Raw genomic sequence first — 13,477 nt, 5'->3', positions numbered from 1 at the left:
CGCTGTCCGCCCCGGAGGCTGGCGCCGGGGTTGGCAAAGCGGGCGAAGGCGGCGCTGGGCTCTGCTCCAAGCCCGGGGCCAGCCTCGCCTTGTCTTCCCGTCGGAGAAGGGAGCGCCAGCCAGCCAGCCAGGGGAGACCCGCCTCCAAAGCGGGGCAGTCCCAGCCGGGCAGACCCGCCCTCGCCTTCCCAGCCTTGCCCGCCTCGCTCCGAAGGAAAGGGAAAGAGCGATCCGCCACCGCCGGGACGAAGACCAGCCGTCGGGGGCTGGGACGCTTTGCAAGACCCGGGGTTGCCTCCGTTGCCAGCCGGGATCTTCGGGGGAAAGATCCGGGAAATCCCCCCCCCCCACTTACCCTGGATCGGATCCTACGCGAGGAAGCAACCGAGCACGGAAGGCGAGAGATCTACCCGGGGCCTCCGCCCGCGCCCACGGAGGAGGAAGAGATCGCGGCGCCCGCGGGCGCCCGAGTAGCCTTGGAAAGGCATGTAGCGCCCGGCCGGGTTGCAGAAGTAAATGGGCTTCCCCGATGGGAGGGGGGTTTGAGCTAGCTGCGAGCTCTCCCCGTGGTCTCCCTTCCAGGGTCCATGTCCCTGGACCCGATGAGGCCCGGAAGGCACCATGGAGCCATTGAAAAGCATGTTCCGGAAAGCCCCTCTGGTGGGCGGCTGGGGCCCAGGCTCCCGAGTCGGGGGTCCCACCACCTACGCCAACCCGGTCTGGACGGCGTTGTTTGACTACGAGGCCGCCAGCACGGATGAGCTGACCCTGCGGAAGGGGGACCTAGTGGAAGTCCTGTCGTGGGACTCGGCCATCTCCGGCGACGAAGGCTGGTGGGCCGGGAAGCTGAACGACCGAGTGGGCATCTTCCCGTCGAATTATGTCTCGCCCAAGACGGGGGCGTACGCGGCTCCCGGGGACCCTCCCGAGGCCGACTTTCGGGATCTGACGCTGGAGGAGGTGATCGGGGTAGGGGGCTTTGGGAAGGTCTACCGGGGCAGCTGGAAAGGGCAGTTGGTAGCGGTCAAGGCGGCCCGTCAGGACCCGGATGAGGACATCAGCACCACGGCCGAGCGGGTGCGCCAGGAAGCGCGCCTCTTTGCCATGCTCAAGCACCCCAACATCATCGCCCTGAAGGCCGTCTGCCTGCAGGGGCCCAACCTGTGTTTGGTGATGGAGTACGCGGCCGGAGGACCGCTCAGCCGGATGCTGGCCGGACGCCGCATCCCGCCGCACATCCTCATCAACTGGGCAGTCCAGATCGCGCAAGGCATGGAGTACCTTCACTGTGGCGCCATCGTGCCCGTCATCCACCGGGATCTGAAATCCAACAACAGTAAGTCTCGGGGAGAGATCTGGCTAGATTTGAACCCGGGTTTGGCTACAGGGGCCACAGCCGAGCGGGACGGTGGCTCCAGATTCAGGCTGGACCTGGATTGTTCCTGCCAGTTTTTTACAGGTAGTCCTTGAGTTACGATCTACATTACTGTTACCAACCCTGACATTTCTTTTAGTGCATTTTGTCTCATTTTACGGCCTTTCTTGCCACCGTTATTAAGTGAATCGCTGCCGGCGTTAAGTTGGCTTCCCCATTGATTTTGCTCGTCAGAAGGTCCCAAAAAAAGAGAGGATCACATGATTCCAGGACACGGAAACTTGTCATAAATACATGCCAGTTGCCAAGCGTCCCGATTTTGATCATATGACCACTGGGAACGGTCGTAAGTGTGAAAATCGTTCATAAATCGCTTTTTTTCCTCAGGGCTGCTGTCATTTTGAACGGTTACTAAACAGAACTGTTTAAAATCGAGGGCTACCTGTAATTTATATTTATACATTTTCATTTATGTATTTGCCTAGTATTTTATTTTTTTATCTTTCTTTTTGGATAAAATCCTCGGCCTAGAGAAGGGTATTGATGGGACAAGTCCAAGCTGTCAAAACAGTGGCTGGACCAATCAAAGTCCTGTTTTCAAATTGCGCAGGGAAGGTGGCCATTTTGAAGTTTTGGACCACTCTGTGCACTTTCCTACATCCAGGAAACTTAAAATAAATTCTAATTTGGGTGGTTCACATTCTTTTTGTTCCCAGACAGAGTTTTCAGATTTCTCCGTTCTACCTGGGATTTCCTGAAATGTTGGGGTGGTGTTTAAAAGCTCACACACACACACACACACACCCGTATCTTGCTAACCACTTGTTAAAGCGGTATTGTCCCTTTTTTCCAAGTCATTTCTGAGGAAAAATGAGAGAATCCGGCACAGATTAATTGATTCGTTCAAATTCTAGATCATTGCTTATCAAGTTCGGCCACTTTAAGACGAGGGGGGCTTCAACTCCCAGAATTCCCTAGCCAGCTACGTGTTACTGGGGAATTCTGGGAGTTGAGGTCCATTCATTTTAAAGTCTCTAAGGTTGAGAAGTACTGCTTTAGACAATCGGCTGCTTTAAGATGGACGGACTCCATCTCCCAGAATTCCCTAGCCAGCTACGTTTACTGGGGAATTCTGGGAGTTGAAGTCCATTCATTTTAAACTCTGTAAGGCTGAGAAACACTGCTCCACATCAATGTTTCCCAACTTCGGCTGTTTTAAGATGGATGGACTTCAACTCCCAGAATTCCCTAGCTGGCTATGTTTACCGGGGAATTCTGGGAGTTGAGGTCCATTCATTTTAAACTCTAAGGCTGAGAAACACTGCTCCACATCAATGTTTCCCAAACTTAGCTGCTTTAAGATGGACGGACTTCAACTCCCAGAATTCCCTAGCCAGCTACGTTTACTGGGGAATTCTGGGAGTTGAAGTCCATTCATTTTAAACTCTAAGGCTGAGAAACACTGCTCCAGATCAATGTTTCCCAACCTTGGCTGCTTTAAGATGGACGGACTTCAACTCCCAGAATCCCCCAGCCAGCTGTGTTGACAGGGGAATTCTGGGAAATGAAGTCCATTAATTTAAAAGTCACTAAGGTTGAGCATCATGGCTCTAAATCAACCTCGGCCGCTTTAAGAGGTCGTAATATGAATCAATCGCCAAGCGTCTGAATTTTGATCACGTGACCAACGGGGATTTTGCAACGGCCGTTAGTGTGGAAAAAAACGGCCCTACGTCGCTTTTTTTCAATGGCGTCGTAACTTTGAACAGTGAACTGTTGTATTTCTCAGCCTTAGAGCATTTAAAAGGAATGCACTTCAACTCCCAGAATTCCCCAGTAAACACGAGCTGGCCAGGGAATTCTGGGAAATGAATTTCCACCCGTCTTAAAGTGGCCGAGGTTGAGAAAGACAGTTCTAGATCCAGGCGTAACTTTCTCCCCCAGTTGCTAGACAAAGCCCGCCCCCCCCCCAGCTCTCCTGGATCGGAGACAAGCGTGCCTCTGGGCATACACAGAGTCCTCTCTTTTCCTCACAGTTTCCACGGGCACGGGGCAGGATTTTCTAAACCAGAGGCGGGCATACATGAGGAAAAGACCCAGGCCGTCCTGTTTGCCCTCCACCCTCCGGTCCCGCGGCACGGCCAGTTTGATCCGCTGTTCCGATCCTGAAGTTTGCCAGCACCGGCTGACCCGAGTGACCCCCGAAGAGGAAGTGACGGTGATAGCCATTTCTCTCCTGGCCTTGCGTTTCCTCTCCTACGGCCTGTTTTTCTTTCCATGCAAAACAAAACAAAATGAAAAAAAAAAACCCGACAGATTTCCGCTGGAAACCGGAGGCAGAGCAAACTGGGAGGTTCTTGCAAGTGATTTCCAGCGTGTTGCAAAGGAGTAGAAGGGGCTAGCTTTTGTAAGCTCAAAGTGGGCCGGGGGGGCTCCATAGGATCTGGGAAAGAAAAATAAATAAATAAATAAATAAATAAACTTCGCACATGGGCAGAGTTCGTGCGTTGCAACATTCGAATCCGGGGTCGCAAGGCAGGGATGCAAACGCAGGTAGTCATCGACTTGCAAAAGTCCGTTTAGTGGCCGCTCGAAGTTACGACGACACAGGGAAAAAAGGTGACTTAGGACCGTTTTTCACACTTAACGACCGTTGTAGCGCATTCCCCCGCGGTCAACGTGATTTACATTCGGATACTTGACACCCGACTCGTATTTATGACGGTCGCAGTGTCCCCGGGGGGGTCACGTGATCGATCCGCTTTTGTGACCTTCGGACAAGCAAAGTCCATAGGGGGAAACCAGGTTCAGTTAACCACCGTGGTACTCATTTGAGAATCGCAGTGATTCACTTAACAACGCTGGCGAGAAACGTTGTAAAATGGGGCAATCTCGCTTAACAAACTTCTCACTTCACAACATACATTTTGGGCTCAATTGGGGTCATAAGTCAGAGGTACAGGGCAGTGAAAAAAAATGACTATTTTTCACACTTATGGCCGTTTCACCCATGGTCAGCTGGATGCTTGGTGACTGATGTGTATTTATGTGTATTTATTGCTGTGTCCCAGGGTTGTGTGACTTCCTTTTGCGATCTTTTGACAAGCAAAGTCAATGGGAAAGCCAGATTCATTTCAACGACCCGTGACGTTAACTTAACAACGGCAGCGATTCACTTAACAACGGTGGCAAGCAAGGTTGCAAAACGGGGAAAACGTCCCTTAACAACTGCCTCATTTAGCAGAAGGAAATCTGGGGTTCCGTTGTGTTTGTAAGTCAAGGACTTCCTTCTCAATAAAACCAGGATTTCTTCATGCAAACCCTCTTTCCCTAAGTGGTTAGTGATCATGGAACTGCAGTGGGAAAGGATACCAGAGGGCATCTAGTCCAGCCCCACTCTCTCGTCAGGGTAGGATTTGCCAAAACCATGTCAAATCAGATAGTAAGATATATTAGGGGGAAACATCCTGAGGATATGACTTGTAAATAGTCTACCACTTTTCATGAATACATTTAATGGCTGTGCTTGTACTCTGCAAAGGGGTGGACTAGATGATCTTTGGCATTCTTTCCACGCCCACAACACTATGATTCTAAAAGGTTTCCCAGATTGAATGTTCTCTGGATTTATTTTAACCCGTTTAATTCTGAAGCATGGTCTTCCACCCATAACCCTGCCGATGTGCTGAACTACAGGTCCCATCATCCACCATCCGAACATATCTGAAGCTGCAATCGGTTTGATGAAGGAGGCCAACACGGTCGTCTTCTCGTTTGTTTTGCGATAGGAAGTTGTGACGAAATGGTTTTGCCTAAAATTGCACCTTTTTTTCTTTAGCTTCATTGTGACCAATCCTGGTTCAAGAGCGGGATTTGAACCCGGGTCCAAAACCTAATGAGAGGCATATCTAAGAGGGAGGAGGGGGAAATGTTGAGCAAAACGTAGAAAGGATCCACTGCAAATTTCCCTTTTCATCGGGACGTTCCCTCGCTTTGCGCAAGACAAGGAATAAAAAAATATATGGGAAAATGCAGGTTACAGCTAGTTCTCCACTTGCGCCATTCATTTAGGGACCATTTGAAGTTACGACCGCACTGAAAAAAGTGACTTGTATTATGACCCTTTTTCACACTTAACGACCTTGGCAGCATCCCCATGGTCATGTGATCAAAACTCGGGACGCTTGGCAACTGACTCATACTTACGACGGTTGAAGTGTCCTGGGGTCACGCAATCCACTTTTGTGACTTTCTGATGAGCGAAGTCAATGAGGAAGCCCGATTCACTTAAAGGTTTTTAAATGGGGCAAAACTCACTTAACAACTGTCCTGCTTAGCAACGTAAATCTTGGGTTCCATTGTGGTCATAAGTTGAGGACTCCCTTTATTAAAAAAACAGCTTGGGGTTTGGAAACAGACCACAGGTAGTCCTCAATTTACACAACTGGGGAGCACAATTTCAAGCACCTTGCTAAGCAAGGTGGTTGTTAAGGGAGTCGCGCCTCATTTTACGACCTCTTCTTGCCACAGGTGTTAAGCAAAGGTGTCAAGCAGCTGCTAAGTGAGTCACACCGTCATTAAACAAACCTGACTTCCCCCATTGACTTTGCAAACTGCTGGGAAGTTTGCAGATGTTGCTCCCGTGATCCCCTGAATGCCGCGTCCGTCGTAAATTGAGCCCAACATTTCTGTCGCTAAGTGAAGCATTTGTTAAGTGAGCTTTGCCCCCCATTTTACAACCTTTCGTGCTGCAGTTGTTGAGCGAATCATTGCAATTGTTAAGATAGTAACACCGTCATTAAGTGAATCTGGCTTCCCCATCGACTTGGCTTGTCGGAAGGTCGCAAGCCGGTATGTGATCTTGGGACCCTGCAACGGTCATAAATATGAATCAACTTCCAAGCGTCTGAATTTTGATCACATGACCACGGGGATGTTGCAAACGGTCGTTAAGTGAAAAACGGTCCTATAGGTCGCTTTTTTCAGTGCCGTCGTAACTTTGAGCAGTCACTCAGTGAACTGTTCGTAAGTGGAGAACTACATATACCTGTACCTGCCGGTTACCGAGGGCCTGAATTTGAATCAATACGAGTCCAACATTTCTGTTGTAAAGTGAAACATTTCCTTAAGTGAGTTTTGCCCCGTTTTACGACCTTTCTTGCATTTTTGTTTTTCTCCGGTTCTTTTGACGAGACGATGTGGATGTATGAATGCACAACATTTCCAGGACTTGAATTCAGTTCAGAAAAGATTTTGGCCTGCTCTTTATCTCGACTTTGGGGAAAACTCCGAAGTTGCTTGATAATTAAATTAATATCCTTTCAGGCTGCAGGGCAACAGGGTGAGAATAATTGAGCGAAGGCAGACATGCGGTTTGTCTCTTAGACAAAGACGTCTGTTGTTGTTGTGTTTTTTTGTTTGTTCCTAAGATCCAAAACAGTTTCATTTTTTCAGCCTTGCGCCCTGTGTGTAAAAACGGAAATCTTGTAAGCTTGGTCACTTAGACTCACGCTAAGCCGCCGTTGTGTAGTGTTGTCTGAGGCACCAAAACTTTTCCGATCTTGTGGAACCTGATTTTTTTAAAACACGGTTTACACAACCTTCATCCTTCCTGTGTTAGAAGGATGGAGCCCTGGTTTGAGTCGGTGTAAGATTCGAACCTGGCGCATTTGTGTAATTGCGAAACAACTCTAGGAACAAGCTAGGAAACACAGTTGTGGGGGGGAGCAGTCGCAAAATATTCAGACTTTCCTACAATCGAGGTTCTAATATAAACTGGGGTTTAATGTCTTAAACCTTGATCTTCTAACGGTTCGGGAGCATAACAGGTGAATAAATACCCTGTTTTTCCAAAAATAAGACCCAACCGGAAAATAAGTCCTAGCGTGATTTTTCAGGATGCTCATGATATAAGCCCTACCCCAAAAATAAGCCCTTGTTAAGATTGTCAGCCAGACGGCCGCAATTAGTACCGTATTTTCCCAAAACGAAGACTTAAACAAAAAATAAGCCCTAATGTAATTTTTGGAGCAAAAAATAATATAAGACCCGGTCTTATTTTCACGGAAACACAGTAATAAAATGTGATCATTCTGAGCAAGTGCAGAGTGCACTTCCTTTGCTCTTATTATTATTGTTATTATGGATAATCCTCAATTTACTTATTCTATTCTATTCCATTCTAAAATTGCACTTCCTTTGCTCTTGTGTTATTACGGATAATCCTCAATTTACTTATTCTATTCTATTCCATCCTAAAATTCTATTCTATTCTATTTTGAATTTATTCTGTAAATAACGATATTTGATCAAAATAACATTAGGGGTAGATGAAAAGTTAATAAAGAAAATATACAATTTCTCGTTAAGCTTAAAAATGAACGATGAACAGGTAAAAGACCCAATGACATCATGAGCAAAAAAAGATTTCGACGTGCTATACTGTAAGCGCGTTGATTCGCTGAACAATTGCGGCAAGAATGGTGGCAAAATGAGACAAAACAAATGTCTCGCTTAACGACAGGAATGTTGGGCTCCGTTGTGGTCATACGTCGAGGACTACCTGTGCTGGTTTTGGTGTCAACTGCAACCAACCCCCATTCCTCCTGCGTCGTTTCCCCCAGGTCAGAAATCTTGTCTCCAAAATATTCAGTCAAACAGCCTCCATCCAATAGAATAGAATAGAATAGAATTTTATTGGCCAAGTGTGATTGGACACACAAGGAATTTGTCTTGGTGCATCTGCTCTCAGTGTACATAAAAGAAAGAAAAGATATGTTCATCAAGGTACAACATTTACAACACAATTGATGGTCAATATATCAATATAAATCATAAGGATTGCCAGCAACAAGTTATAGTCATACAGTCATAAGTGGAAAGAGATTGGTGATGGGAACTATGAAACGATTAATAGTAGTGCAGATTCAGTAAATAGTCTGACAGTGTTGAGGGAATTATTTGTTTAGCAGAGTGATGGCCTTCGGGAAAAAACTGTTCTTGTGTCTAGTTGTTCTGGTGTGCAGTGCTCTATAGCGTCGTTTTGAGGGTAGGAGTTGAAACAGTTTATGTCCAGGATGCGAGTGATCTGTAAATATTTTCACGGCCCTCTTCTTGATTCGTGCAGTATACAGGTCCTCAATGAAAGGCAGGTTGGTAGCAATTATTTTTTCTGCAGTTCTAATTATCCTCTGAAGTCTGTGTTTTTCTTGTTGGGTTGCAGAACCGAACCAGACAGTTGTAGACAATCTACAACTTTGAAAAAAAAAATGACTTAGGGCCATTTTCCCCCCGAATGACCGTTGCAGCACCCTTATGGTCATGTGATCGAAATCCAGACACTTGGCAACTGACTCCTATTTATGACCGTCGCAGTCATGGGTTCTCCTTTTGCGACCTACCGGCAAGCAAAGTTAAGGGGGAAGCCAGCTTCACTTAACAACCGCGTTACTAACTGAACCACTGCACTGGTTCACATCACGACGGTTGGCAGGAAAGTTCTTAAAATAGGGGGGCAGAACTCACTTCATAAACGTCTCACTCAGCAACGGAAATCTTGGGTGGCTCAAGATTATGGTCGTAAGTCGAGGACTACCATGCCAAGAAGCACCTTGCCTTACGACCACAGCGGGTAGCAGAACGTCCGTTGCTAAGCAAGGCGGCTCTTAAGTGAGCCGCACCCGATATTGTAACTTTTTACCCGTGGTTGTTAAGTGAATCACTCTGTCATTAAGTGAATCCGGCTGCCCCCCCATTAAGCCTGCTTGTCGTAATTTTGCAAATGGTGATCGGATGAGCCCAGGACGCTGCAGCCGTCATCATAAATACACGCTGCTCGCAATCGTTGTAAATCGAGGAATATCTCGGAGCAAAGTAGCAAGCCACTATTTTCGGAGGGTTTAGAGACAGCTATAAATTTCGGTTCCCGTGGTTTGTAAACAATCACAATATTTTTTTTTCCCTTCCACTTCCGATCAGGCAGGTTTTAAAAGGATGGTAGAAAAACCTGCCGGACCTGTTTATCAGAAGTGGAAAAAATGGGACAGGCAAAAAGTTGCTTTCAGACCATCGGAGGTCATCTGGTTAGGAAAGTTTGAATTTAAAATTTAATTTGCAGCAGGTGGATTTATCTTAGGACAGGCAGCCCGCAATTTTCTGTCCCCGCCGAGCCCCAAATTTATGTCCTTAAGTGAGACTGCAGGTGTTAAGTGAATTTGGCTCCCCCCGTGAATTTGGGCTTGTCAGAAGGTCGCAAAAGGGGATCACGTGACCCCGGGACACTGCCACCGTCATAAATATGAGTCAATTGCCGAGCATCTGAGTTTTGAGACCGTGGGGATGCTTGCGACAGTCGTAAGTGTGAATAATATATAGGATATAGGAACATAAACCTATACCATTTCAGGCAAATGGTTGTCCAGTCTCTTCTTAAAAACTTCCAGTGATGAAGCACCTACAACTTCTGGTGGCAAGCTGTTCCGCTGATCAATTGTTCTCACTGTTAGGAAATTTCTCCTTAATTCCAGGTTGCTTCTCTCCTTGATGAGTTTCCATCCGTTGCTTCTTGTCCTGCCTTCAGGTGCTTTGGAGAATAGCTTGACTCCCTCTTCTTTGGGGCAGCCCCTCAAATATTGGAAGATGCTATCATGTCCCCCCTAGTCCTTCTTTTGCTTAAACTAGACCTACCCAATTCCTGCAGCCATTCTTCGTATATTTTATCCTCCAGTCCCCTAATCCTCTTGGTTGCTCTTCTCTGCACTCTTTCCAAAGTTTCAACATCTTTTTTTATATCGTGGCGACCAAAACTGGATGCAATATTCCAAGTGTGCCATTATAAAGCAGCATTAATACCATTTGTTGGGCTCCGTGTATGAATTTGATCCTTTTCGTTGCAGGAGGATAACGATGATCCTAAAAGTAGGGTTCTTAGATGATCCTAAATCGGATTCTCCTGCTTGGCTGGCAGGGTGGGACTAGATGACCTACAGGGTCCCTTCTAATTCTGTCATTCTGCCTTCCCTTGTTAATCTTATACTGGGATAACAGTATAATTTCTAGATTTGGGTTTGCTGACCTCAAATTCACACTGGTGCATTTACTCGCAACCCCCCCCTCAAACGCCACCCGCCCACCTCTTTGGCTGCTTCTCCTGTTTTCAGGAGTTGGCAAGGACAGGAAATTGTGAATTTGGGGAGGGGGGGCCGAGTTTGTGCAGCAGTACAGTAGCTGCATCCTCTCCGTCCCTCCCTCCCCCCTCCCTCCTTTCCGCTTTCTCATCTCGCCACGGGAATCCAGCTTCACCAGTCGCTTCCTTCCTTATTGCTGGTTTCGCGCAGCGGACCAGTTGCGACACGAATCCAGCTTTCTTTGCCTTCCAGCAAACCGAGGGGGTGGGGTGGGGATGGGGGGGGGGTGCTGTCCTTCTAGACAGGGCACGCATTTACCGGAAATGTTGTGACTCTTTATTTATGACTTTCGGGGAGAAAACCAGAATGGGCGGTGGAGAAAGAGAGACAAATTCATGAGGTCTAGCAGCTTTCTGTTGTTGTTTTTTTTTTAAATTTGTGGGTTGGAATCGACGTGCTGCAGCCCATCTCACCAGGGGTGAAATCCAGCAGGTTCTGACGAACCGGTAGTGGAAATTTTGAGCAATTCGGCGAACCAATAGCGGAAATTTTGACTCGTTATGGAGATTTTGCAGTATCCTTCCCTTGGAGTGGGGTGGGAATGGAGATTTTGCAGTAGCCTTCCCTTGCCAATATCCACCAAGCCACGCCCCCCCAAGCCACACCCACAGAACCGGTACTAAAAAAAAATCTGGATTTCACCACTGCATCTCACTGATAAGGTGACTTTTGTCCTTTCTTTTTTCGGCCCTAAAAATATTCCTCCTGCCTGGGCAGCAAATTCAAGGCGAGAATTTGGCATGTAACATCTACTCCATGAAATAAAATTAAAAAATAAATATTCCCACTTCAGTTGTCTTCATCTCACACACTTTCTCCCTTTGTTGAAATCATCTTCTAACAGGAGCAGGAATTTTGTACAGTTAGTCCTAGGCTTACGACCAGAATTGAGTCCAAAATTTCCGTTGCAAAGCGAGACGGTTGTTCGATGCGGGGTTTCTTTGCCCCGTTTTACCACCTCTCTGGCCACCGTTGTTAAGTGAATCACTGCAGTTAAGTCAGCCGCACGGTCATTAAGTGAATCTGGCTTTGACTTTGCTCGTTAGGAGGTCGCAAAAGGGGGTCACGTGACCCCGGAACATTGCAACCGCCATAACTACATTGTCTGTTGTCTGAATTTTGATCACTTGACCATGAGGATGTCGCAGTCATAAGGGAAAAAAAAAAACCAATAAGGCACTTTACCATACTTCAAACGGTCATTAAATGAATGGTTTTAACTCAAGGACTATCTGTATTATGGGTGGGTGGATCGGAGCAGGGGTGGGGATGGGTGGGAGCTCAGGAAAGGATGCACTGCAGGCCAGTGGGACTCTGCACATGCTCCAAGGTTCTGTGATTTATTTTTGGGTTTTTTTTAAAAAAGAAGAATTTGGAAAAAGCGCATTTATTTAATGCAGAAATTTAATTTCTGCAGCCAAGAAATTAAAAGACGCTTGTTCCTGGGGAGGAAAGCTATGACAAAGTTAGACAGCATACTAAAAAGCAGAGGCATCACCCTACCAACAAAAGTGCATATGGTCAAGGCCAGGGTTCAGCAACCTGCGGCTCTGGAGCCGCATGTGGCTCTTTCATCCCTCTGCTGCGGCTCCCTGTCACTCACAATATGCGTCACAACCGCCAATGTGTGATACCCGCTGGCACGCGATTTATTGAGCTTTTCAATCCCCGGTAGGCCAACCAGGGATAAATCCAAGAAAAGAAAAGTTTCGGAAGAAAACAGAACGTTTAATTCAACTGCATATGCTAGTTTTGTGGCCACTCAAGAAATAGTCAGGCACGGGAAGGGTTTTTGTGGCTCCCGGTGTTTTCTTTTTTGTGGGAAACGGGTCCAAATGGCTCTTAAGGTTGCAGAGCCCTGGTCAAGGCGATGGTTTTCCCAGTTGCAATGGATGGCTGTGAAAGTTAGACCATAAGGAAGGCTGAGTGCCCAAAGAATGGAGGCCTTTGAACTCTGGTGCTGGAGAAGACTCCTGCGAGTCCCTTGGACTGCAAGACCATCCAACCGGTCAGTCCTAGAGGAGATCAGCCCTGACTGCTCTTTAGAAGGCCAGATCCTGAAGATGAAACTCAAATACTTTGGCCACCTAATGAGAAGGAAGGACTCCCTGGAGAAGAACCGAATGCTGGGAACGATTGAGGGCAAAAGAAGAATGGGACGGCAAAAAACGAGGCGGCTGGATGGAGTCACTGAAGCAGTCGGCGGGAACTTCAATGGACTCCAGAGGATGGTAGAGGACAGGAAGGCCTGGAGGAACGTGGTCCACGGAGTCGCGATGGGTCGGACACGACTTTGCAAGTAGCAACAACAAAAGTTGAAAGTTTGCTAGCGGTGGTGATGTGCTTCTTCTCAAGGCCTTTTCGTGGCTCGGGAACATTTTTTCAGGGGGAAGAACAAACAGTGTGGCTCAGCAACCTCTGGAAACAATGCCCTGCTTACATGGGAGGGGGGTTTATTGGAGGGGGGAGCTCTTGGCTTCCTCCAACTTGCTTCCTGCCAGTTTTGTTTTTTTTCTTCCCCCTCCTGGTTTCCTCCGGCCCGGCCGGGGAAGGGAAAATTCGAAGAGCAGCTGGGGAAAGGTGGACGGAGAACCCCGTGGCCGGCCGAGGTCCACCCTCTCCATTGCTGGGCAGAACAATAGACCGATTCTCCGGCCGTCCTCAGACACAATGGAGCATCCAGTGCGGCTGCTCCCCCACAAAATGTCTGCCTTGCCTACGGATTGTGGGAACGGAGCCCAGCCAACCTCTGGGTTCCCTCGCTGGGATGTCGACCGAGGGCATATAAGGGTCGTTTTGCTATCGTTGGGTTTTTAGGGAGCGTTGAAATTAAAGAGCGGCAGGGCCTCTGGCCATGTGCGGAGGGCCTGTGCTTGCAACCTGCTTCCCCGACCGGAGTTCCAAAGCGAGGTTGTTA

General features: G+C 47.6%; 1 protein-coding gene across 1 annotated transcript in view; it reads left to right on the top strand.

Moving 5' to 3' along the window:
* The first annotated feature begins 226 nt into the window (after positions 1 to 226).
* Positions 227 to 13,477, top strand: part of MAP3K11 (mitogen-activated protein kinase kinase kinase 11) — a 31,992-nt gene continuing 18,741 nt past the window's right edge. The window contains exon 1 of the mRNA XM_058159916.1: positions 227 to 1,336. Coding sequence (XP_058015899.1) covers positions 622 to 1,336 — 715 coding nt within the window. The 5' untranslated portion in view covers positions 227 to 621. The remainder of the gene's footprint in view (positions 1,337 to 13,477) is intronic.

This window comes from Ahaetulla prasina, chromosome 17 (genome assembly GCF_028640845.1).
Source record: "Ahaetulla prasina isolate Xishuangbanna chromosome 17, ASM2864084v1, whole genome shotgun sequence".
NCBI classification, from domain to species: Eukaryota; Metazoa; Chordata; class Lepidosauria; order Squamata; family Colubridae; genus Ahaetulla; species Ahaetulla prasina.
Note: the sequence above shows the minus strand (reverse complement) of the source record. Positions and strands in the feature narration are given on the sequence as shown.